Source organism: Capra hircus, chromosome 7 (assembly GCF_001704415.2).
Source record: "Capra hircus breed San Clemente chromosome 7, ASM170441v1, whole genome shotgun sequence".
Classification (NCBI taxonomy): domain Eukaryota; kingdom Metazoa; phylum Chordata; class Mammalia; order Artiodactyla; family Bovidae; genus Capra; species Capra hircus.
The window spans coordinates 61565990-61593611 of record NC_030814.1 but is presented as its reverse complement, the minus strand read 5'-3'; the positions used below and the strand labels follow the sequence as shown (position 1 = coordinate 61593611).

General features: G+C 45.8%; 1 protein-coding gene across 2 annotated transcripts in view; it reads right to left on the bottom strand.

Moving 5' to 3' along the window:
• SPOCK1 (SPARC/osteonectin, cwcv and kazal like domains proteoglycan 1) overlaps positions 1–27366 on the bottom strand; it is a 589026-nt gene extending 561660 nt beyond the window's left edge. For both annotated transcript variants that reach the window (XM_018050345.1, XM_018050346.1), the window contains exons 1-2: positions 27181–27366; positions 26398–26583 (exon numbers count right to left, since the gene is read on the bottom strand). In XM_018050345.1, coding sequence (XP_017905834.1) covers positions 26398–26583 — 186 coding nt within the window. In that variant the 5' untranslated portion in view covers positions 27181–27366. The remainder of the gene's footprint in view (positions 1–26397; positions 26584–27180) is intronic.

Below are 27622 nucleotides of genomic sequence, written 5' to 3'. Positions count from 1 at the left end.
GCTTGAATTGGTTCCCACAGTCAAATCTGGGACAATTTGAGCATCAGGAGGAATAATGATGACAACACACTGAATGGTAACACATTCAGTTTTTTTTTAAAATCCATGTGTCCCTTGTGTTACTAAAAAGTAACACTTCTTCGCTAAAAAATATAGAAAGAGTATAATTGGAAAACCATCACTTTGCAATCCCCAATGTAGTCATTGATACAGGCAAGGCCCATCAGTGGATGCTAAAACCATTAGGTAAAAGATTTTTAGGAACATAGCATTCACATGGTCTCAAAATTCCACCCCACAGATTGTTTACTAAATACAAAGGATATAAGGCACCTTCACAGTGGGGGAACTGGCAGGTATCATCCAGACCAAATTGAGCATCCCCAATGGTAAGAATAACTGGTATTGGACATTCACGTGATACAGTGCCAAGTATCAAACATCATCCATATGGTCTTCTAGCCCAAATGTCCAAATGTCTTCTGAATCTAACTGTGAAGACATAATCAGATAAACAGACTGTAAAACGTTCAATAGAATAATGGGTCCTAACTCCCAATATTTCAATGTCTTCAATGACTCCCAAAAAGGTGGAGGCACTCCTCTTTCCTAGACAGAATGTGACATGACAACCAAATTCAAAATTCAATTCTGACTAGTTCCTGGAATGAGAAAAAGCTGTAACGGTGTCTTTAGAAAGTAGGAGAAGGCTTAATGCGGACCAGGTAACATTATTGTATTAAAGGTAAGTTTTACATTAAACAAGCAAGATATTTAACAGTGTACAAAGAATTCTTCCTTGGCTTAACAGGTGGAGGAAAGGGGGGGGGGGGGGACATACAGCTTTATTTGCTCGTGAGAGGGTAACAGGCAGGAAGGATAGAGGGTCCCCAAGCGGCCTGAGGAAATAAGCTGCAAGTGGCAGAAGTTTTTTTTTCCCTTCTCTACACAAAATTTTAAAAGGCTTCTTTTAATTCTGAGTTGACAACACCAGGTTCTGCCTTGAACTAACCAATGCATTTTTCTTATGAAAATGTTTTTAAGCTATGTTAACGAAACTATGTATTTGCCATGGAATTTGCCTTTCTTCAAAATGGTTCCACCTATGGCTCACTTTTATTCTTTTCTGAAACCTTGGGCTGATAAAGGCTCAACAAACCAGTATTCCTGTCAATTGTTTTATGGCCAGGGTGCCATCCTATCTCAAAAGTGCATATTGTGGGAGAGGGGCCTGGTGAAACTCCCTCAGCCTTGAGGCATCTCTCTTATCTGATTAGCAGCTTGCCGATAGACATAAAACACCCGGCTAAAAGCTAGCAAGGGGGCACTCTTTCTGTCCCCTTCTGATGTCTATGTCAGAAGCTTTCCCTATCTCTATTATACTTTAATAAAACTTTGCTACACAGAAAAATTCCAAGTAGTCAAGCCTCATCTCTGAGCCAGGACTGAAATCCTCGCCTCCAGAGGCCACAAATCCTGATGTAACACATGGCTCACAGCAGCAACCTTCACTTGTATGCGCACAGGTAATTTCTAGAAGGATATACAAGAAACTAAAAACAGTGGTTATCTGTGGCATGCAGCAAAGAGGAGCAAGGAGGAGAACACGAGAGACGACAGATGGAGGTCAGGTATACGCACCATGTATACTTTTTTAAATATTTGGAACCATGAGTAGGTATTATCTACTCCAAAAGAACTGAACATGGTTTTTCAGAAAAAAAAAAAACGAAAGGACCTACAGAATGGAAGGTCAGTGAGAGAACTTAGGGACCTTTGGCTCCAGGTCTCGATACGTCCTTGGTTTTGGAAAACACGGTCATCTCAGATTGAGTGGGGGTAGAGCAGGTGTGCAGTGCAACAAAACACGTCCAAAGTGTTAGATGTTGCCTGAAAATTCAGTAATTCTTTCCTAAAAATTTATCCTAAGGAAATAATTATTAAGATGAACAAAGAGTTAATCACCAAAAAATGTTCATCACAACATTGTCATAATAGGGAAAAACAAAAAAAGTCCAAATGGAAAAAAAAAAAAATTCTACCCACAGAAGTACTAGGAAGATGTGGTCAAAGCATATGCTATGACATAAAAAGACATTCATACAGCATTTTAAAAGTGAAAAGAGCACAGCATTTCATCATTTCATTTAAAGTTATACACATGTAGGTATAATAAATGCACAAACCAATATAGCTATATTGGGGTGATGGGATTATGGGTACTTCTTGTTTCTGTTTATTTCCTCAAAAGATGAGATTTTCATAACTCTTATTTTTTAAGAAGTGAGTTTATTTTTGTAAGTAGGCCTGGAAAAGTCCTGTGCAGAATGCTTCTGCAGAGGTACAATCCAGTCACCTTCCCCACCAATGTCAAGGACAGGAAGAGACATGCAGATCACTGAGAGTTTGGGGACTACCAACTCGCATCTCTAGTGCCTGCAACATTTTTCAGTATAACCCGCGGAAGGGGGAAAGGGCGGGGGAACACCTCGCTGGCTAGGATATCAAAGCAAACCTGTCAGCCTGCCGACAAGCCCTCAGAACAGCCCTGCACGAGAGCAGGGCAACGTCCACTGGACCATAACAGCGCTTCCGGCTACCTCCCGGCGGGGATGGCTCACACTTGAGGGACAAACGTAGCCTCCCTTCCACCGCGGCCCCTTGCTAAGCTCCACATGTCAGCTCAAACAGCACCTGAAGCTAAGGACCCCTGTAATAAGCTGACAGGAGCAGCTCCTGCACATCAGCATATCCTTGTGACTGGAAAGATGGATGCTTCACTTCATGTAATAAAGCTGAAAAAGCCCCGGTTTCTGTCGACTTGCTGGCTGCCGAGCCAGTTAATAGAATGAGGTTTATTTCCACCAGCAGCACAGCATGCTTGAGAATGGAAGTTTGGGGTACAACCTGAATTTGAACTTCCCCCTTCTTTTCTTTAGCTCTACTGCTTGGTGTCTTACTCCTTCTGAGACTCGGGCTCCTCAGGGATCTCTAGGAAGATAGCTATGAAGATGAAACGAACTGTGTGCAAAGTACATGATAGAGAAGCTTAGTTTATGTGTGAGTATGCATGGGTTTCCCTGGTGGCTCAGATGGTAAAGAACGTGCCTGCCATGCAGGAGACTTGGGTTCAATCCCTGAGTTGGGAAGAGCCCCTGGAGAAGGGAATGGCCACCCTCTCCAAAATTCTTGCCTGGAGAATTCCATGGACACAGGAGTTCATGGGGTCCCAAAGAGCTGGACACGACTGAGCAACTAACACTTTCATGCACATTCACAGAAAGAGAATGGATAAACAGAAAGCAAAATGTTGGCCAGGCTAAATTAGAAAAGCACCTGGCAGATTCTTAGTCTCGGTAAATATTAGTTGTTACTATTGCAGGAGCAAAGATTAGTGAGCTAGAGTCATCTCCCAACAGACCAGGAAGCAAACATGAGAGCCTGAGATACAATCACCTGTGGCTGTACTCAGCATCTCTAGGACATAAGACTGGCACCAGAATCTCAAAAAAGGAAGAAGTCACTGGATTAGACAAAAAAATCCACACCCAAGTCCCACATATATCAGGGATGTAAGATCTAAAATAACCACTGGTTTTACTTTAAATGGAACATAAACTAATAATCCAATAAAATGTTTGTTTTAAGAAATTAAACTCTCTCCCATGTCCCTAGTTAATGTGAACAAGAAAAACACAATTGCATTCGGCCAAGCTTCCCATGTTGAACAATACAAGCTAGGCTGAAAGTCTAAAGGGTGTTTAAACACCCTTACTAATTTAAATTAGTAAGTGAATATATTAGTAGGACTTCCTGTTTACCCATGAATTACTACTTTACCAAGCAGAAGGTTAAGTCCCTTAAATCAGGCCCCTATAGTCAGTTGTTATAGGAGAACAGCTTAAAAACTGGGGGCACCTCCAAGTGGGGAGGATTCATTTTCCCAGTGGGAATTCTTCTCAAGCAATGAGCTTGCTCCTCTGTCCTATGACTAACTGAACAGGAAAGAGAGAATCCAAGAGGACTAGCCAAACAGAAAACAGAATTGGGGAAGCATGTGCCCCCATTATTAGTAGAACAAGCAGATGAGAGCTTAGAGAACAAAAGTACATCAAAGGCAGCTCAGCCAGAGCTCGCATGTGTGCATCCCTGCATGGGGACCACCCACCAGCTGAGACGACCTCATCAGCATGAGGCTGTGGGCTCAACAGCTGGGAGAGGACACTCGGGATGTTATTAACATCACTGGCCAAACAGGTGTCTTCCCCTCCTTCCAAGTACATGGTAGGATTACCCTTAATTTCCTCACTGATGTGGAATCTGGCCATGTGACTTGCATTATTCAAAAGAATGCCTCATTTGAGAAGCGGCACTGGGCATTTGAGTGAATTCTGGGAGATGGTGGAGGACAGAGGAGCCTGACGTGCTACAGTCCGTGGCGTCGCAGAGTTGGACACGACTTAGCAACTGAACAACAACAACAGCACAACTGAGCTGCTAACACCATGTCCTGCAGCACACACTTCCTCCTGCCATGGTGATGGTGAACCCACGGAGCTGGAGTCTTCATTAGCCTGCCGCCCTATGGACAACACAGATCAGAGAGAGCCCTACCAACCCATGAGAGATGTGTGGCAGGAGGGAGAGATAAATCCTTGTTTTAAGCCATAAATATGACCTTTGGAGTTATCTGTTACCGCAGCATAAACTATATTGTGCTGGGTCGTTCAGTCGTGTCTGACTCTGCAACCCCATGAACTGTAACCCGCCAAGCTCCTCTGTCGACGGGACTTCCCAAGCAAGAATACCAGAGTGGGTTGCCATTTCCTTCTCTAACCTAGCCTATCCTGACTGATAAAAAGGCAAAAGGAAGGAAGAGGCTGATCTGCAGTCAAGCCACCCATCACGGAATTAGGTAGTAGGTAGGCCCCTGTCTGCCCCCCGCCAACCCCAGAGAACCTACCTTGATGCCAACCCTGGGATGAAAGAGATGAGACAATTAATTATACATTCACCACCACACCAGCTCCTCAAGCCACAAAGTCTAGACTACACAGGCGAAGCGAGAGAGAAAATTCCAAATCTGTCATGAGATGCAAGTTTTAAACTCAAATGGCCTTAGATTCAAAGCTAAAAATGATGGAGAACCATGGAATGTGCCCAAGATGTTATTAAGGAAAAGAAACGATTGAAAATAAGCAAAATTGTCTCCTGTTTATTTCCCAAACTGAAGCTCCTCAATAAGCTGGTTGCCCATACATGTTTGGTAAACAGGGACATGTGTTTATGACTGGTCTCTGAAAGCTGCAGCTGTTCACATTCCCTTTAAACACACAGTACTGAAATAATCCAAAAAAGACAATCAATATTGCCCCAAGATGATCAGCTCTAATTGGCCCTACCAGCCATGGTGTACTAATCCTATTATGGGGCCTTTCTGCTTCTTTTAGAGATAGAGTTATTTTTCTCTGCACACACACAAAAAGGTACACCCTACAGGGAGAGAGAAACAATTAGGATATCAGGAAGCAACGTGTCTGAGAGAAGTGGCTTAGAGCCCAATCATTGCTACTGACAAGGGTGTACACTGAACAGTGGACATGGGGTGTTACAGGGAGGAGACCCATTAATATGTAAAGGTTTTCAGATTCCTCACTCCACATTTTCAGCCAGGAGAGACAAAAGTCAAACTACATGACAAGCTGTCAGGAGAAGAGGAAAGGTTCGTGGCGCTGTCATGTACAAGACTCCTGAGTAACACAGAGAACAAAGCTTTTGAGAATATAGTTGCAGGTTATGAATTGGGTCTTCCCTAACACGCTTGGTGGCACAGTGATAATCTGCCTGCAAAGCAGGAGACACAAGAGATAAAGGTCAGTCCCTGGGTTGGGAAGACTTCCTGGAGCAGGAAATGGCAAATGGCTCCAATATTCTTACCTGGAAAATCCCATGGACAGAGGAGTCTGGCTGGCTATACAGTCCATGGGATTGCAGAGAGTCAGACATAACTGAGCATGCACGCTCCTGCTAACAAACACACTTTGAAAGAAGAAAAACTGAAATTCTTTCTGAAATCCTTTGGCTGCTCGACTATACATCTGAATGGGTCTTGAAACAAAGCCTTGACTGTGTGGAGCCCTGGGACTTATTTGGGTGACAGATAACTGCTGCAGAAATTCTGGACCCACAACATCCTTCCCCTTGACCTCTTTATCTGGTCCTCCCCAAAAGGCATGGCACAATTCAGAACAGGTATCCTTCTCCCCACAAGTCTCTCTGACCTCTCGTGTGGGGTCGGTCGGATGATCCTCACTGGGGTTCCCATAACATCCTGTGCATCCCTGTGTTCACTTATATAGTCTATGTTATGACTATTTTTCTGTTTATCCAAGTGGAGCATTGCCTCCTTAGGGCCAAGATTTAGTACTGAATTTCCACATCCGTGAGCCTGGCACCACGCCTAGCACACAGGTATTCAATAATTAAAATGATCTAGTCTCCCTCGAGCTCAAAAATTTACTTGACCAAAATAATGAGAGGAAAAGTGATGCTTACCTGCTCCCCTATCCATATAACACAAGCTGAGATTCTTGCCTGTGTACCAGCATCTCTGGCTCAGTAACTCTGCAGGTCAAGTTCTACGTTCTACAAAAACATCTCCCATAAATATTAACTCTGTGGAGTGGGGAGGAGAGTGAACAGAGTGTAGGATTTTAAAACTATGACCAAAAAAAAGGATCCCCAAAATTACTGCAGGTTAGTTTATGTGTCAAGGTCCCACATTTTCAACTGCTAACAGAGAGGCCTAGTCTGCTACAGGTCTGATCAAAGCCACAATGGAGGGGTGCTCCAGAGCTGTGGAGAGGTGGGCAGAGACGCACAACATGGGTTTTCCTCTCTTTGCTCCATGCCCCCAAAAGTATACCCGAGAACTCAGTGAGCTGAGTTTCTTAAACATTTATTTCTTAATTGGAGGAAAATTGTTTTACAATGCTTCTGCCATACAACAACATGAATAGGTCATAATTATACAGATATCGCCTCCCTCTTGAGTCTCCCTCCCCTCTGCCATCCCTCCCCTCCAGGTCATCACAGAGGGTCAGGCTGGGCTCCCTGTGTTAGACAGCAGCTTCCCCCTGGCTATTTATACATGACAGTGTATATATGTCAATGATACTTTCTCAGTTCATCCCACCCTCTCTTTCCCCTGCTGTGTCCACAAGTTCTCTATTTGTGCCTTGATCCCTTCCCTGCAAACAGGTTCAACAGATTTTATATATATGCGTTAATATACTTATTTTTCTCTTTCTGACTTACATCACTCTATAACAGGCTCTAGGTTTATCCACCTCACTACAACTGATTCAAATTAGTTCCTCTTTATGGCTGAGTAATATTCTATTGTGCATATGTACACATCTTCTTTATCCATTCACTGTCGATGGACATTTAGGTAAATAAAACTCAAAATGAATTAAAGACTTAAGTGTAAGGCCAGAAACTATAAAGCTCTTAAAGGAAAACATAGGCAGTATACTCTATGACACAAATTACAGCAAAGCCTCTTTGATCTGCCTCCTAGAGTAATGGAAATAAAAACAAAAACAAAAAAACAAATGGGACCTACCTAATTAAACTTAAAAGCTTTTCGTACAGCAAAGGAAACTATACACAAGATGAAATGACAACCTCAGAATGGGAGAAAATAATTGCAAACGAAACAACTGACAAAGGATTCACCTCTAAAATATATAAGCAGCTCATACAGCTTGATATCAGAAACACAAACAACCCAATCAAAAACTAGGTGGTAGACCTAAACAGACATTTCTCCAAAGAAGACATACAGATGGCCAACAAACTCATGCAAGGATGTTCAACCTTGCTCATTATTCAGTTCAGTTGCTCAGTCGTGTCTGACCCTTTGTGACCCCATGAACCACAGCACACCAGGCCTCCCTGTCCATCACCATCTCCCGGAGTTTACCCAAACCCATGTCCATTGAGTCAGTGATGCCATCCAAGTATCTCATCCTCTGTCATCCCCTTCTCCTCCTGCCCTCAATCTTTCCCAGCATCAGGGTCTTTTCAAATGAGTCACCTCTTTGCATCAAGTGGCCAAAGTATTGGAGTTTCAGCTTCAACATCAGTCCTTCCAATGAAGACCCAGGACTGATCACCTTTAGGACGGACTGGTTGGATCTCCTTGCAGTCCAAGGGACTCTCAAGAGTCTTCTCCAATACCACAGTTCAAAAGCATCAATTCTTTGGCGCTCAGCTTTCTTTACAGTCCAACTCTCACATCCATATATGACTACTGGAAAAACCATAGCCTTGGCTAGACGGATCTTTGCTGTCAAAGCAATGTCTTTGCTTAGAGAAATGCAAATCAAAACCACCATGAGGTTTCACCTCATAAAAATCAGAATGGCCATCATCAAAAAATGTACAAACAATAAATGCTGGAGAAGATGTAGAGAAAGGGGACTCCCTCCTGCGCACTTGATGGGAATGTAAATTGATACAGCCACTATGGTGAATAATATGGAAATTCCTTAAAAAAAAAAAAACTAGGAATAAAACTACCACATTACCCAGCATTCCCACTACTGGGCATATAACCTGAGAAAACCACAATTCAAAAAAACAAATGTACTCCAATGTTCGCTGCAGCACTATTTACAATAGCTAGGACATCAGTGAGACTTCTGATGTTAACTCAAGGCCAGAAAGGAGAAAAATACATTTTCAGCTTAGCATCACACATGAGTTATGTTGGTGAGAAGTTAATCTTCAAAGTAAGAAAGGGTCTTTGTGACCAGACCAAAGAAAAGATCTTTCTCCACACTCGATGCCTAAGACATCCAACCTTACCCAGGACTGAGACCAGACAGGGCAGAGACAGCAACGCACGGAGGATGCAAAGGCCAGCAACTGATGGGCCTTGAGAAGGGATGCAGAATAAAGGAGAAAAGAAGGGCACTTTTTTAATGGGGTAAGGGGACATGGTGGCAAGGCCCAGTGTGACAGGGCACAGGGCACACCGTCCTCCTGACCTGAGGCTCCACCTCCATGAGAAGCAGCCATGGAAACACGCGAACAGTCAAAACGGTACTCAGGCATATTACTCCCCTCTTCCCCACCACCACTGACGCAGAGCAGACTGGCAGGCTACTCGAAGCAGCAGCAAAGGCTTGATCAGGCAGTCTCTGGGAAGCTGAATGGGCTTCATCACTTTCTTACGGGCTTTGCTGCCTTTCCCATCCTAAAGTGCTGCCGTTACAAGGGAAACAGAAAAGGCCTCTCCATACATCCTCAAACACGTATTGAACATGTGGAAGCCTCAGGGAGACCAGACTTCAAGAGCCAAGGTCCTAGAATACAAAAGCTCACAATCTAGGTGCACCTCGAACAGACAAAACAAGAACCCAGTGTGAGGAATACGCACTCTGGTAGGGAGCTGTGCCGTGCGGGCTGTCGTGGCTGCAGAACCCAGAGGAGCAGGTCGTTAAAATCTGCTGTGCAGCATTTAGGGAAGAAGTGAGTTGTGAACAAGAATCATCTTGCTGGAAACAACGGCCACTTCCTAAGACGTGTGGTGAAACGAGATTCAGGGGAGAGCCACCCGTCCGTCCATCTGGAGCCTGTCAGCTCTTTGGAGGAACAGAAATATTTTCATGGTGCATTTTTCTGCTCCTTGGGGAAACGAAATCAAACAGTCTCTCTGATTCACAGTGCAGGCAATTTACCGTGACTCACAGGTAAATACGCAACATCTCACACAAAAACTCCCTGTGGCCATTTATCTTGACAAAAATAATAATAAAAGTCGTATGATTTTTATTATACCTGATTGGCTGTGATAATGCATCAGATTTCCTCAACATATAAAATAATAATGCATGCGTCTGATTCATCATCTCTTCTCTTGGCTCCAGCAAAGTCAAGTGCCTGGAATCTGAGGAGCTCATGCCCTAGAATGTGCGTCCACTGGGACAGAGAATGTTGTCTGTGTCCCAGGGTCTGGGACAGTCCCTGTCACACTGATTTCTTAAATGAGTGACAGAAAGAACAACTCCCCATATGCCCTTCACCCTAGACTCTTCCACCTAGACTATGCCTCACATTAAAAATCATCATCACAGGGCTTCCCTGGTGGCTCAGTGCTAGAGAGTCTGCCTGCCAATCCAGGAAACGCAAGTTCCATCCCTGGTCTGGGGATCCCTTGTGCTGTGGCGTAGTTGAGCCCATGTGTCGCAGCTTTTAAGCCTGAGCTCTGGCCCCCAGGAGCCATGGCTGCTGAGCCTGGTGCCAGAGAGCCTGCGCTCTGCAGCAAGAGAAGCCCCCACAATGAGGGGCCCACACACCACAACTAGAGAGTGGGCCCCTCTCGCTGCAACTGGAGGGGAGCCTGTGTTGCAGTGAAGACCCAGCACAACCAAAGGTGAACAAATGAATAAAATCCTCATCATAAAAGGGACAGCCATCTTTCTAAGGCCAGCATTTTTAGCCTTGGCACTGTTGACATTACAGAGGTGGAGATGACATGCAGGGAGACCTGTGCCTGATAGGATGTTTAGTACATCTTGGCCTCCACTCACTGATGCCAGTAACACCATCCCCCCACACCCCCCGCATTGTGGGAATCAAAAATGTCTCCAGACACTGCCCAACGTCCCCTGCGGGCAAACCCTTCTCAAGCTGGGAATCACCGCTCTATCACTGCTCCAGGCCTGCAGACGGCACCCAGGGAGCCGACAGACGCAGAGAACTCATGTTTCCCACCGCCGGCATGATGCTGGGACAGCAGCCAGGGGAAACCCTCCTCCCTGCCTCCTCTGAGGCGAGCGCACCAGAAGGCCGGTGGTGGAGGAAATACTAGGTGATGAAAGTCAGGCAGATGTCTTGAACACAAATGCAGCCTGAGACGTGGGCCCCGGCCTTGTCGGTATTCGACAGGAGAAACCATTTTACCATTGTGTTGGGAATGGACTCGGTTTTTAATGATCTCCTCTCACCCTCCTCCACCGCAAGGGCATGAAAGCATCTACATGTTCTATCAGGAGCAGGGGATCCGTCAGTAGCAGTTTCACCTGAAATCCAGCTTGCAGCATCTGCTCCTGCTCCCTGTTATGAACGAGGCTGGGATTTGTTCATATCTCCACAACCAGTTCAAAGGGCTCTTCAGAGTGGGCTCTGCCGTGCATTCACAGGGCCATGTACCACGGTGAGAAGGGGCAGCAGCTCCTGTCCCCCCAACCTGGGTCAGCTGCTGACCTCTCACACCGGGTTCCCTGACAAACTCAGGAGGGATCAGAGAAACCCTCCTCCCTCTTGGGACTCTTGCAGGCACCATCTTACCTGTGTTGACTCAGTACTTGCACATATCTTGGCATGCTAAGCTTCTATCATATTCTCTTTCTTTACCAAAAAGTCACTAATGGCCAAAGCTGTCAAGGGTGTAATAAAACATACCTTCCATAATACTGGGGGTCGAGTCACTACAACATGGTAACATACATCAGTGACCTTGAAAATGCATGCCCTTACACCATGTATTTCTACTTCTGGGAATACATGGTAAGGAAATCTGACTGCTGAAAGGCTCATATACGCAAACATTCATCATATGCTTATTTAGATTGAGGAAAACTGGAAACAGCTAAGTGTTTACTGTCAGATATTTTAGCAATGGGTTTAGATTTTTATACTGCAGGATAGATAGTCAGTGGACTTATACCATTTAGGTGTCATTTACAAAGTACAGCATCATGGTATACTAAAATGATCATGCTAACAAAATGTTTGTGCTGTGTCATTACGTGAAAAAGAAAGAGAGAAAACCAAGTCATACTCACAGCATGGTATCAACCACGAACACAGAGATTTTGACAGTAAGACTTTGGGAAGTTAACAGCAACTGCATATGGGAAGGAAGTAAATTATTTCTCTTCTTCTGTTCAGCTTCAGAAGAGATTTCTCTTCTCTTCAGCTAAGTCCTCTTTCCAAATTAGCTCTCAACGAGGAAAAGGACAACTTAAAGTCAAAAGAACAAAACTCACAACTAGAGCATAAATATATCTCCTTCTTATTCCCTTTAACCGAGTTTCCCCTCAGTGTTACAAAAGAACACTGTGTGAGTTTAAGGTACACGAAGTGATGATTTGATTCAGGCACATATTGTGAAATGATTACCAATGACAATAGATCACCTCACAAAATTACCGCTTTGATGCTGTTGTTATGGTAAGAACATTTATGGTCCACTCTCCTAACAACGTTCAAGCTTACAATGTAGTGTTTTTAACTAGTCACCATGCTACACGTGAGATTCCCAGAATGTACTCGCCTTATACCTGGAAATTTGCACTCTGACCAACAGCTCCTTATTTCCTCGGCCTCCTGGGAAACATCGCTTTCCTCTCTGTTTCTTCGAGTCTGGCTTTTTTAGACTCCACATAAATGATACCATAGAGTAATCTTCTCTCTCTTACTTATATCACTTAGCGTGATACCTTAGAGGTCCATCTATAGTCTCACAAACTGCAGAATTTCCGTCTTATTCGTGGTTGAATAGTATTCCATTGCGTGTATATCGCACAGTTTCTTTACCCATCCCTGCGTCTAGCGCACCGGGGTTGTTCCCGTGTCTTGGCTGTTGCAGACAGTGCTGCAGTGAACGGAGCAGTGCAGACGCCTCCTCAAGACAGCAACTTCATGTTTTTCAGACATGCGCTCAGAGATGGGGTGGCTAGATCATGTGATAGCTCAACTTTTAATTTTTTGAAGAACCTTCATACTTCATGTTCTTCATAGTGGCTGCACCAATTTTCAGTTCCAACAGCACTGAGCAAGGGCTCCCTTTTCTCCACATCCTCGCCAACGCTAGTTATCACTCATGGCTGTGTTGGCGGCCATGCTAATGGGTAAGAGCTTCCCCGGTGGCTCAGCAGTGAAGAGTCTGCCTGCAGTTCAGGAGATGTGAAAGATGCAGGTTGGATCCCTGAGTGGGGAAGATCCCCTGGAAAAAGAAATGGCAATCCATTCCAGTGCTCTTGCCTAGGAAATCCCGTGGACAGAGGAGCCTGGCGGGCTATAGTCCATGGGGTCACAAACAGACATGACTGAGTGCACCCGCGCACGCACGCACACACATTCCAACAGGTGTCAGGTGACGGCACATTGTGGTTTTGATTTACTGGATCAACTCCCAGATAATTAGTGAGACTGAGCGTCTTTTCATGTACCTCTTGGCCATTTGTATATCTTCTTTAGAAAAATGGCTGTTCAGGTCCTTTTCTGTTTTTATTTGGGTTTATTTTTTGGCTATTGAGTTGTATGAGTTCCTTATATATTTTGGATATTAATCCCTTATCAGATTGAAGGTCTACAAGTATTTTCTCCCATTCTGTAGGTTGCCTTTTCATTTTATTGATTGTTTCTTTTGTTATAGACACATTTTAGTTTGATATAGTCCCATTTGTTGCTTTTTGCAAGCTTACACTTTTGGTGCCATATCCCAAAATCACTGCCAAGACCAACATCAAGGAGCTTTTCCCCCATGGTTTCTTTCAGGGTTTTTTACAGTTTCAGACCTTATGTTTAAGTCCTCGATCTATTTCTCGTTAATTTTTGTGAGTGGTATAAGATAGGGATCCAACTTCATTTTTTTGCATGTGAATACTCAGTTTTCCCAACATCATTAATTGAAGAGACTATTTTTCCAATTGAGTCACCCTAGTTTATTTTTATCCTTAGCACTTAAAAATCAACTATTGTACCTCAATCTGCATACTGTTTTTCTCAACTAGAACAGAGGCTCCATAAGGGTAGACAAGTACTTGATACATAATTGATGCTTAACACATTTTGGTTGAATTGGATTATGAGTTAGAGACAAAAATGTTGCTCCCCGTTAACTTCTATACACTAATGGAGGCAGAGTAACTGGCAGAACTATTTTGGAAAACTATGTAGTCACATCTCTAAATACTGAACATTCACCTATCTTATGAGCAACGGATCCCACAGCTAGGTATGCGTCTGAAAAAAGTGTACACGTAGACGCGCCAGAAGACACGCCCAAGAGATCGCTACTCTGTAAGTCAAAACCCAGAAATTATCCACGTGTCCCTTCACAAAGGAAGAGGTAAGTTGTGGAATGTCCACACAGCAATGAGAATGGACCAACCACAGTCACAAACAACAACGTACCACAAACTTAACACTGAGTAAAAGAAGCCAGACACACACACACACATTCCTTCTTATGATGCCATTGATAAAAGTATAAAAGCAGTCAGCGCTAACCTTAGAGTTGTAACTCAGGAGGGCTCTTCCCTGGAGCGGGGACAGTGAGTATGGGAGACGTAAGATGGACTTTTCAGGAGCTGGTGACATCCTGTCCCCTGACTGGGCTGCTGGGTGGATGGTGTGTGAAAGTGCAACAGATATGAATGGGACCCTCGCTCTCTCTGCACATTTTCCACTCCAATAAAACACACTCTCCACCCGTGCCAGGCTGTTAGAGATCTTCTGCAATTATCTCTCCACTTGCTACCGGCCTTGACCTGGAGCCCTGACAATGTTCAACTCTCTGGACTTCAGCCTCCATACACATCCAGTCCGGTATCACCTAAATGCTCCACCTCAGCTGTATAGACCACACCCTTCTGCTGTCTGTGTTTGGGTCCTAAACTCAGGTAAAATAGCAGGAGCCACCATCTATGTCAGTAACAGTTGAAATAAGTTCAAGGGCTTGACCACCAGACGGATTCAGAGATAGTCTTATGTGACTTTCTCCCAGGTCCCGAGGCCTCTGGACGTCCAGCTTGCTCAGATTTCTCTAGTCCCTTTGTAGACCAGGCCTTTCCCTTTGCAGAGGAATCCTTAACAGGCTTCCCTGGCCACCAAGCTCCTCTGTTCCTTCTCTTGATCTCAGACAAGAAGACTGTGGATGCCGGAGGAGAGAGAGGAATTTTGCTACCTGCTACATCTAATTGCCCAGCATAGTGCTTAGTACACAGGAGCCTGGACAGTGAGTATCTGTGGTGTGAAAACATCAACGAACAAACTACTGAAGCTGTGCACCAGGCTCTGGTTACTAGAAAGGTACGAATCTATCTAGGTTCAGGATGACGATGGGGGGGAAAAAAGATATTTTTTTAAAGCACATGCAAAGATCTTTCTGAGGAGGGAGGAATTTTTAAACCAATTTCACCTTATTAAAAAAAATTATCTAATACCAGGAAAGACAGCATGATTGTACCTTTACCATGGGCAGCATTTTCACTTTCACTCCTTTCACCTCATTCAAGGTAGCTGGTCGAAGGTTACAGACCAGGCAGAGTCACAGCAAGGCTAGCAAGCTCAGGTGGGAAGTGACGCCTTTGTGGGATGAAAGTACTGGACACCAACCAACCAAGCTCACCAAAGCCACAGAGGAATTCAACATGTCCAGCGAGTACAGAAATACCTGGAAACTACCCAATTATCCCTTAACAATGGGGTGACTGAAACACTCCAAACAGCCACTCAAGTCTGTTCAATACACTGAACTATTTTCTTCCTCTCGGCAATAGTTTTGTCAATTTTCAGTGCCACTAATTAGAGGAAATTCAGCCAACACAGAGTAAAGCAAAGTTTCAGAGTTTGCTCAGTGGGCCCCAAGGAATTACTGCTATGTCTTGTTGATCCTCATAAATTTTCCAAACTTTGACTAGCCTTTGCTCTTATTGTTCTCTGATCTTTCCAAAATGATCTGATCAATCAAGCATGAAGATTTACTACACCAGGAGAGTTGCAAGTAGTACCACTGTCCAGGCCATAGCCCTCAGACCTCCTCTGTGTTCTCAACTGACAATACTGTCTACCCTCTATAGCCATGGATGCAGAACCCTCGGATGTGGTGGGGGAGCTTGTACTAGGCCGTGTTACATAAGGAACTAGAGCATCCTTGGGGTTAGGTATCCACAGGGGTTCTAGAACCAACCCTATGCTGATATCAAAGGACAACAATATCTGCATCTCTGTGCCTAGAGTAAACACTGTTTATTACATCCACCATCTTCAATACCCACTTCTCCATAGACCAATGCCAATGTCAGAAATCAATGGAGTCAATGTCCTCCTGTTTATCTGTGCACAAATCATCATCAGGCCTGCTAGAGAAGATGCAAAGTCAGGCCAGAGTTGGCTGTGATTAGGCCCCTTTGGAGAGGAGAAATTTGCTGAGATGATCAGCTCAGACTTTGTCATGGGAAAGGTCCCACATCAGTTCCACTGAACTCATGTGCATAAGCAGCCCTGATGCCCTAGGAGTGGTGACAAGCCAAATGTCACCCCACTCGAGGAACAGCTCATGACAAGGTTTCTGCTGAGACCCATGTACATACATACACCAGAAAGCAAGCCCTTTCTTTCTACTGATGTCAACGATAGCATTCTTGGCCTCAAGGGAAAATACAGTACTCATAATAATTTACTCTGCATCTTCAAACGCTCATTTTGTCTAAAATCGTATTATTCATTAGTGCTAGTGGTATTGGCTATTGGGGATAAATAATAATTCTCCACGGTTTTCCTGAAAATACAGTCTGAGAACTACCTGCATCAGAATCACCTGGATTGCTTATTTTAAATGCAAGTTTCTGGGTGCCACTCTTGACCTACTCAAGACTGCTCTGGCTGAGATCTGCATTTTAAACAAGCCAATGATTTTTTTTTTCAAGATTATAAAGATGTAAGTAATTCTGAGAACCACTGCTCTAACACCTTTCTCTGGGCATCTTTCTTTTTGCCTTAGCCATGAAGCATCATCAGCAACTTGGCCTGGCCCTTCTTAGAACTCAGAGTGATTCCACTTACATGGTAGAACAGTAAGGGTAGAGTTACAATAAGAAAGTGGAGCCTTTTGCTCTCTGCCTGTTTTCTCCATGCTTTATCTCTGCAGAGATTGCCTGGAACACCGAAGTAAGTTCTGCTTCCCTGCTTCAATCATAGACACCGATGGACTTTGCATAAATTCCTGCTCACCCACCACATAATTATGCTGGGGAACATTGACGGTGTCTTCTGTAGTGTGACGTGTCACAGATCACACAAGAAGAGTCTGCAAAGTATTACAACAAAATGTATAACATGTCTTTCCTTCCTTCCTTCCCCACTGCACCAAAGAAGACTTGGCCCTAAATGATAAAGGGAGAGGGTTTCCTGAGGGACATATTTGCACAGAATCCTAAGAATAGCAACCCAATCGAGTTAATTTGGACATCAGTGCTATCCTTCTAGGAGCATCCCCAGTAATTCGCATCACTAGTCTGTGAACACACCTTACTTCTGGCCCCAAGATAAATCAACATCCTCACATCTGTCACAAGGACACTGGAAGGACTCAGACCCAGGGGCAATGACACCTCATACTGTTCAGCACTCCAACTGCAGGTAAGTCTAAACTCTGACACTTGTGGGTGGAAATCTTGGTTTCCATCTTTAGCTTCCAAGTTTGGTGCCCAGTTGGTTCTCAGAAAAGGGAGGGAGGGATGGGCAGGAAGTCAAGGAACAGTCCATGTAATACCAGTAGTTTTTTAATAGCAAGTTCACAAATCTCTCTACCCAAGAAATTCTATCTCACCCTGATTTCTAAAGAGCAGTGAGAACTGGAGGAGTTCTAAAGCCCAGGACTCTTGACCACAGAGGGAAGGAGAAACTCATGGGCCCAGACCCCAGAGGAGGAGGAAGGATTTTTTTAAAGGGAGAGGCAGGGCAAGGGCAATTTACACAAGAGATGGCTATGACAGGACCTACAATCAGAAAAAATTTAACTTTTAAAAAACCATACAGAACTGAAGACAGCCTTCCAGCCAGCAAAGTATGAAGTAAAGACAGGCTCAGGTAAAATGGAACCAATTTCCCCAACATTTCTCTAAGACATGAGACAGAAAGCGACATCTACAGCTTTGTGCCAGCAACTCACTTATGCTCCCAGGACCCTAAGAAATTATACCAGAATCACAGGTAATTGTATCAGGCACTTAAAGATCACAAGGATCTATCTACTTTGTGCCAGAAGCTCACTCCGTGCTCCCAAAACCCCCCAGGAGGTGCGATCACTAGTTTTGCAGATGAGGACAGTGATGCTGCAGCCAAGACCCAAGCTCATCCACAAGACTGGAAGGTGAGCCCAGGCTCAGAGGGGCCTCTTCACCATGAAGAGCTTTCCACAGGTTCAGGGACTGCACCCAGATTGTGAGGGGGGCACTGAGCTTCTCAGTCAAGCTCCCCTGCCTCTCCACAGCATGCCCATTGGTTTGTATCCATCATCATGGTCAATTACTAACAGAATGAGAGACACAAGTCCAAGGCCAGCATGGCGTCCTGGGGCCACCCCTCTACAATAAACATCTGCTTCCTTGTTGTGGAAGTGTGCAAAATCCTGGTATGGAAGAGTTCACGCCTTCATTCACTCAAATTCATTCAAACATTCACTAAGCAGATTTCTGCACTGGGCTCAATGGTAAAGGTCTGGGGACAAAGAGCTTTGTACATCAGGATATCCTGCTGCTGTTGCTAAGTCGCTTTAGTCATGTCCAACTCTGTGCGACCCCATAGACGGCAGCCCACCAGGCTCCCCTGTCCCTGAGATTCCCCAGGCAAGAACATTGGAGTGGGTTGCCATTTCCTTCTCCAATTCATGAAAGTGAAAAGTGAAAGTGAAGTCGCTCACTCGTGTCCGACTCTTCGCGACCACATGGACTGCAGCCTACCAGGCTCCTCCGTCCATGGGATTTTCCAGGCAAGACTGCTGGAGTGGGTTGCCATTGCCTTCTCCTCAGGATATCCTAAAAGGGGTTAAAAGGTTTTAAGGTCCTACTTAGAGATGGGGGTTAGACTGAAAGAAGAAAAAGATGTTTTTCAATGTGTGTGTAACCTAGAATCTTCACATACCAAAAAATCTACACCAGGTATTCTACAGGCTTTCCTTTCCCAGAGATTCATCACAAGGTGTGCTTAAGTAATAGTTCAAATCAATAAAATGCTAATAGACCACCTACTGCATGCAAGGCATGATAAAACTCATGCTCTTATTTCAGGAAGAATGAAACTACAGAAGAAGCTAAAACATAAATACATACAACCATAAATTGAGGGATAATGCATATATAAGTACAACAGGAGTTGTTAATACTAATAAAATTAATAGCCTCCACTTAGTATTAAGCCAGACACTTTGCTAACAGCTTCACTAGTATTAGCCAATTTATCCTCCCCATGCCAGCTGAGTGGGGCTGATCAACACAGTGGACCCCTGTGATGTTTGCCCACAAGGCATCCATTTCCCCTTAAGAAACTACCCTTCAACCCTTCTTCAACCATGCAAGTTGATGGAGTCCCCACCACCCAGGTCCCAGGTCCCACCCCAGGGATGGGCATGTACCCAAGACTGGCCAGTTAACACATATGCCACCAACGTGGCCACAGTGATCAACTGGGGTACAACACAGGTAAACCTGACAAGTCTCAATTCTGGGACTTTTGTGGCAATACTGAGACATAAAAACTACAGTATCTTCAGTTCAGTTCAGTCGCTCAGTCGTGTCCGACTCTTTGTGACCCCATGAATCACAGCACATCAGGCCTCCCTGTCCATCACCAACTCCCAGAGTTCACTCAGACTCACGTCCATCAAGTCAGTGATGCCATCCAGTCATCTCATCCTCTGTCATCCCCTTCTCCTCCTGCCCCCAATCCCTCCCAGCATCAGGGTCTTTTCCAATGAGTCAACTCTTCGCATGAGGTGGCCAAAGCACTGGAGTTTCAGCTTCAGCATCATTCCTTCCAAAGAAATCCCAGGGCTGATCTCCTTCAGAATGGACTGGTTGGATCTCCTTGCAGTCCAAGGGACTCTCAAGAGTCTTCTCCAACACCACAGTTCAAAAGCATCAATTCTTTGGTGCTCAGCTTTCTTCACAGCCCAACTCTCATATCCATACATGATCACTGGAAAAACCATAGCCTTGACTAGACGGACCTTTGTTGGCAAAGTAATGTCTCTGCTTTTGAATATGCTATCTAGGTTTGTCATAACTTTCCTTCCAAGGAGTAAGCGTCTTTTAATTTCATGGCTGCAATCACCATCTGCAGTGATTTTGGAGCCCAGAAAAATAAAGTCTGACACTGTTTCCACTGTTTCCCCATCTATTTCCCATGAAAGGTTGGGACCAGATGCCATGATCTTTGTTTTCTGAATGTTGAGCTTTATGCCAACTTTTTCACTCTCCTCTTTCGCTTAATAGAAATGTGTAATTGCCATAAGTCACTACATGGAGCTAATCAACCTGAGAATACAACCAACACGTGGGAAATAGAGTCCAAAGATGGGTGGGCGGTTGGGGAAGTGGTAAGAAAATGACAAACATACACACCCAAGTCTGGTGGTGCAGCCTGAGCCCATGGATCCAGCCTTATCTAGATCTATAATTTATCAGCAGAGTTTTCAGCTACACAAGTAAATTTTCTTTTCCATTTAAGTCAGTGTGGACCAGGTTTCAGTCACTTGCATTGGAGCCCTCACCAATACACTGTGATCATCCCACATTTACCAAATGAGAAGTGAGGGATTCAGAGAGAACAAACAGCCCAAGACTGAATTTACTGTCTAAGGTTGGGGCAGGGAGACCACCACGGTTGTGTGCACTCAGACCAGAAATCGGAAAGAGCCAGCCTGCCAATTGCCCAGATCCTACTTTTCCCCTTCATCCACCAGTGCCAAGGTAGAGACACACGAATCACTCTGCTATGGTCCCTTTTCTGCATTGTGAGTTTATTTCTCATTTACCTTCACACTGAGGGGATCCTCTGGAGTCCTAGCTTTATCTATGGCTCTATTAAACTCTTCCTTCTCAACACTGCTTTCTTTCTGAGTAGCACAAAAACGGCACATTCTACAATTGACAGCATCTTATAACGGAGAAAATATGAACAAAAAAAAATACCTGTAATCTTGGGCAAACTATTTAGTCTCTTATAGAAAATTTCTTCCCTTTGTAATTATCTTACCCAGGGAGATGAAACTATCTATGAGCTTGAGTCTGAGGAGTTTCCTAAGGAACATAAACAGTCACCTCCCCAGAGGAAAGGTAAAATGAGTCATCTTGAAGGTGTTCAAGTTTAGATATTGAACGTGCTTAATTTGAAACACACTACAGTGAGTAAGAAATGACATTTTAAAATATTTAATTTCTAACATTACTGTGTCTCCCTAAGCACGATAAAATAGTTGAGCTAATGTTTATGCCCCACTCTTCCAGGGGAAGGGTATGGGTCCAATGATCCATTTGAAACCATTCCTTGCTTTTGAAAATAATCTCTTCAGCATACAGGAGAGTACTCATGTGCCTAGCAATCCAGTTCCACTGGAGCACAGTTGGGGCAGGGCTGGGAGGACCAGGAGACATAGGGGAGCAGCCTGGGAGGGTCGACTGGGGCACATGCTGTACTATCCTTGCTGGGCAAAAACTAGGTTCTCTCTATAAGAGTAAACTGAAAGGGCAGGAAATACAAGAATGGCCATAGGCTTATCAATTTCTACACTGTCCCTTTATAATGATTCCTGTGAAATAATTATTTCTATCGGTGGTCATCTAGTATAGGGGATTTAAGATAGTGGGTTCATTAAGGAAAGTCAGGATCACAAACTCATTTAATTCTCCTTGAACCTGTTTAATCAAAATGATTTTCTGCTACTCTCTATTACAAGCCGAGTTTCTGTGGTGACAGATTAATGGCTGATCCACTAAGCCACACCACCTCTCTTGTCACTGACCCCACAGACTGAGGCAGCCACTATTCTATCAATAAGCCTCCCTTGCCCTTGAAACTCATTATAGCTGAGACGTTGAGATCAAATGAGCAGATCAGATGCTCCATGACACCCCAGTCCTGCTACAGAGACCACCAAATCCCACAGCGTGTGCACGAGAAGGAGAAAGCACGCAGGCTGGTCCTTGTGGTCTCATTAGAATTACAAACTCGGGTCACTCTGGAGTAAGATAAATGCCAGCCAAGGCAACACTTCTGAGTCTTCAGGCCTGCTAAAGGCAATTATCCCAGAGTTAAATGTCAGGGCTAGTTTCATGAGTGCAAAGGAAAGAAAATGTCATGTTTGGTGTAAGCAACAATATTATTTTAATCAAATCAGAAGCTCATTATTAGCAGAAGAAAAGCCCTGATGTGACCTCTACCATAAGCTGTGTCCACCTGGCTTCCTATTACACTTGGTCTCAACCTAAGGCTCCTCACTGATTTCCCTTAGGCAGAAGGAAGCAAAGACTTTCAGTGTAATACCAGTGGCGACTCACAGCCCAAATCCACTCCTCTCTCAATGGGCTGCAAGAGTCTAGAGACAGGCCACCTGGGTCCAGTCCAGCTCCTTCACAGTCCAGCTCTGTGGGCAAGAGACTTCACCTCCTAGTAAATAAGAATAATAGTGCTTCTCTCCTAGGATGGTTATGAATATTACATGAGATAATATATGTAAACTACCTTAAACAATGGCTAGCACACTAAGTGCAGGATAAATGTTAGATACCACTGTTTCTGCAATGTTCTATTTTACCTGCAATTTGTGTATATTACCTTTACAAGAAAATCACTTTTAAAAAAAGAAAACAGGGACTTCCCTGGTGGTCCAGTGGCTAACACTCTAAGCTCCCAATGCAGGGGGCTGGGGTCCGATCCCTGGTCAGGGAACTAGATCCCATATGCCACAGTGAAGACCAAAGATCCTGCATGCCACAACTGATAAGACCTGGTGCAGCCAAATAAATAAATAAATATTTTGTTCAAAGAAAACAGAACAAGGAAGAAATACTGACTGCGGAAGTTAAAGTTCCTTCCAGTAGACAAGTGGTTACCTGAGAGAAGAGATCACATGTATATATCTTACTCATTCTTCTAGCCACTGCCTAGCACATGTTAGACAGTCAAATATTTGTTGGAATGAATGGACAGATTACAAATGAATGTAGGAATGAACAGAGGAAAATCTCCTTACAGAAACTGTATGGAAAGCCAAATCAGAGTCATTAAAAAAAAAAAAATCAGGAAAATGGCTGTGGCATCCTCACCCCTGAACCTGAAACCACAGAGGAGCTAAAAGCGCACCAGTGGGAGCAGCTGGAAGGGAATAACCATACAACTTAACATAAACGTCTGTCTTCATCTTCTCCTTCTTCATACTGTATTTGTGCAGAAGTCCAAGTCTCCATCTGGCCAAAACATCCCAACTGCTAGTATTTATCAAAGAAGAATGACCGAACTAACAGGCTCCCACTACATTTAGGAGCAAACATCTGTATGTTGTTATATTTCTCCTGGCTCCAATGCTCCAGGCAACAAACCATAGAGAAGCTGTGAAAGTTTTACTTCTGGAAAGAAGGAGATAGCATTATTTGTGTATCTAGAGCAACAGGACCACTTCAAAGTATTAGGTAGAGGCTGACCGGTCCTCTCTGGCAACATCACAGCACATTCAACAAGCAAGAGAACACGGAGCACACAGCCCGCCACCCACTTCCACTTCAAATTTAGCCAATAACTTCCACCAAGGAGTATCGTCAACTCTCTAAAAGGGGCTCTTAGTTTTCAATTTCAAAATTTCAAAAGCCGCTTCTTAATATGTCTTCCCTTGAATGCAAAACAGAAAACAGACAAAAAAGAAAAAAAAAGAAAACAAGTCAAGGGAAAGGGCAAAAAGTTTCCTTTCACAAAGTAAAAGGCAAAAAGTGACTTTCTCACAACTGACAAGCATCATAACAATATCATAATAGTTTCAGGGCCTGGTCTTTCAAAGTTATCCGTGGTTTCCACAAAACTGAAACAGCAGGAGAGAAGCTGAGCGTTGTCAATCTCCAGCGAGACCAGTGAAACAGTGATGGCTCAGTGAAAATCACCAGGCTGGCTGATCCCTGGCACCCTTAGCTGAAGCTCTGTCAACTGTCCACTGAATTGCTTCTACAGGAAGCAACATTTTAGTTCCTGGTCCCAGGGGATGGAGGTTTTGTGGTTATTTCAAGTAAAACAATCAACTAAAGACACTCAGACTCGGCCTAAAAGAGAATCTAGTTTGAGTTTCGTAACACTTTAAAGAGGTTAACGGCATTAAATTATATTAATGGAATTAAATTATGTCTGACCTACGGCTAGCATCAGAAGACTCCATGGAGCTTATATTAATGCCACGGTTGATGATTGAAGATATTTGAAATTCTGAAACATTTTGGATGTTTTTAATGGTACGTTGGATTAAATTATCATTTTTAAAGAATATATATACTGCTAAAAAATATTAGCTGAACACCTAAAATTGCTCCAGAAACAAAAAAAGCAATGCATTTGAACACAGATTTTCTCTTTTTGTTAAGCTTAGGATATTTTCAACAGGAAGTATTCCTTATCATCCTAGGAATTACCTAGAATGTTCTTTTAAAATATGGATTTCCAGCACTCATCCCAGGACTATAGAATCAGAATCTCTGAGGAGGAAGGGGTGAGTCTGGGTGCTACAATTTAACAAGCACCCCAGTTGAGAGCTTCATGATCAGTTAGGCTTGTAAAAACACTGATCCAAGAATTAAAAATGTCACCATTTGCAAGAAAGATGAGAAATGAAGAAAAGCCCAATCTTTTGAAATTTAAATCTGAACGGGAAACAAGAAGAGTGCCATATGCGTGATACACCAAGACTAGAAAACCTTGAAAATACACAAAAGCAGAGTAAACCTGTCCACACCGAAGACCAACAGGCACAGTCACTTTCCATCCAACCCAGCTGCCACATGAACCAGAGGGGGTGTGCAGAAGGGGCAGAGTCAAGCATCTGCCCCTTTCCTCAACTCTATCTAAAACGTAATGAAGAAGGCAAGAAAAAAGCAAGATAATTTCTACCCTGTGTGAGTCTGGGAATGGAAGCTTCCATAGGGCATCTTTCAGGCAGCTTGGCCAACTTTCTCAGCCACAGGCAACGGTAGTCTGTACAGGGCTCTTTGGGGTGGAACAGAAAGGGGCTGGGAGATGGTTAACAGAACAGATGAGGAACAGATCTCATGGTGCTAGGGGGTGGGGGTCGGGGGTGGCGGGGAGAGGAGCAGTCAGGCCTCATATCGCTTGTTCATCCAAAGTGTTCGAAAGCCTCTTTCAAGGAAAAGACCACCATCAACTAAAGGGAAAGGGAAGAGGAACAGAGAGGAGAGAGATAAGTAAGTCCCCACTCAAGGCCTTAGCGCCTCTGGAATGGGCCCTGGAGAGGTGCTCTTTAGAAAGTACTAGAAGACATCTGGATTAACTGGATTTCTCAGGCCCTCCCTTTGCAATGGCTGGGCATGCCGGGCATGGGGTAAGAGGAATCCAGGTCCCACTCCCACATGTCTCCCACTCAAGGAGTTCTGTGCCAAGACCAGGGGCTCCGTGGTATGGGTCCCTCCCCAGGGCAGGAATTCCTAGTGTTAAATATCATCCAAGTTTTCCCTAGTCCCCTAGAAGCACATGGTCCCAGCCACCTGGGGCAGCCTCTGAGAGAGCTGGCAGCACCTCCCACAGCACAGAGGGGATGCCATCTGCTGGAAAGACTGCGTCAGGAGCCTCTGGGCCGGCATCTTCCCGGTCGTACCTGGGGAGCAGCCGCCAGCCTGGGGCAGAAACAGGCAGCAGATTGCCTCTGGGTGCCCAGGAATAACTTTCTCGCATCCTCTGCCATTCAGGCTCCGCTTCAGGGTGGTGGACCAACTCACCAGTGCCTGCTCCCTTTCCCTTCTAAGGATGCCCAGGGTCCAAACCCCCATGCTCCCTCCCAACAGGAGCATGTATCAAAGCCATGGTTCTCTGAACCTCCTGGACACCTGGCTCCCTACTCAACAAGCTGGGCTCACTCCGAACCTAAACCTCGGCAACAGGCATTCTTCTGGACACCCCCACCCCACCCCGCCCCCTGCCAGAGATGGTCTAAGTCACTGCTACCCAGGGAGGTTCTCCAGGGGGCTTGATAAAGTCAACCAGCAGCATTAGGAGAACTCCTAAGCTGAAGGAGCCTCTGTCTCCGCAGCTGCTCACTGTTAATACCATGTTCAGTGCAATCACTTTCCCCCAGTGGTACCATTACACACACCTGGACCGCAGGTAACAGGGGCGAAGAGCATCAAGCCTTCGAAGTTGTCTTCAAAGTTCCTCTCAGGCAAGATGAAGCCCATGAACCCCGACCCCACAAGCTGCCTGCGAAGTCTGCACCAGCGCTTCTCCCACACGCTAGGAAGGCGCACCGCCACCCCCCGCCCCGCCCCGCAACCACCACCCACCTCCCGCTCTGAGGCTCTCCCGCCCCCCGCAGGGCCCCCGAGTACTCACGTCTCGAAAGCGGTTCCAGTACTTGTCCCGCTCGTACTGAGAGACTGTGCTCAGCCACTGGTCATTGTCCAGGAAATTGCCGTTGTTGGGGCCCGCGCCTCCGGCGAGCGCGTCCAGGTGCCGGCTCTCGACCTGGAGGAAGCACCACGCCGCGGCAGCCGCCGCGAGCACCGCGATCGCTGGCATCTGCGGGGCAGGGGCACGCGGGGGCGGTGAGGGGAGGCCCGGGGCGGCGAGCGGAGGGCTGCGCGCCCCCGCCGTCGGGGCAAGCGGGGACCGCCCCGCGGGGCCAGGGTCAACCCTGGGCACACCTGCGGCGGATCTACAGACCCAGGGGCCTCTCTCACGAATGGAGGGGGGTTGGGTCGGTTTCAAATGAAGAGGCTGCGTCACAAATTAGGGGCCTCTATCAAACTATAGAGGACCGCTATCGTCCGGGCGCCCTACGCACCGCCGCTCTCGGATAGGGGCTTCAGAACCCCTCCCCGAAAACGGAGAGCCCTGGACCCGCAAGCCTGACTCCAGACACTGCGCGCAGAGCTCGGGTAGGGAGGGGTAAACAGGGCTCCGACCAGCAGTCCAGGCTCCCACTGAATGGGGGATAGACCTGCGGACCGGGTCGGGGGGTGTCTCCCCTCGCCCCCCGCCGCCGCCTCGGGGAAAGAGGGGCGCACCGAGACAGCCCCAGGCAGGCCCTGACCCCGCCAGCCCCCACCCCCGGTGGCCGCGGGGAGGTGTCCCAACTACGCCAAGTTGGGGCGCGGGGTTCTGCGGGGAACGTACCTTGGGGCCCGGCCCGGGTCCCCGCGTCCGAGTTGCTCGAGCTCTTGTGGCGCGGTGGCCGAGAAGGCTAATCGGCTGGCTAGCTCCCCAGCGCTCCTGCCACCCGCCGCCGCGCGTCCTGCCGCTTTGTGAGCCCGCAGCGCTCTGGCTCCGCTCGCTCGCTCGCTCGCTCGCAGGCTCGCTCGGGCGCGGCGTCCGCGGGCGGAGGAGCCCGAGCGCTCGAGCCGAGGCCTCTGGCGACCCCTGGCGGCCGCGCGCCGCTGTGCGGCCCGCCCGACCGCCCCGCCGCCCCTGGTCAGGCAGCTGGAGATCCTGGTTATTCGCATCTCTACGCAAGGCTGAAATAAGCTTTCCGGCCCAGGCCGGCGAGAGACAGCTAGGGAACTGAGAATCAAGGCCAAGAGGAGGGCCAACGTTGAGGCATTCTCAAAAGCAAGGTCGT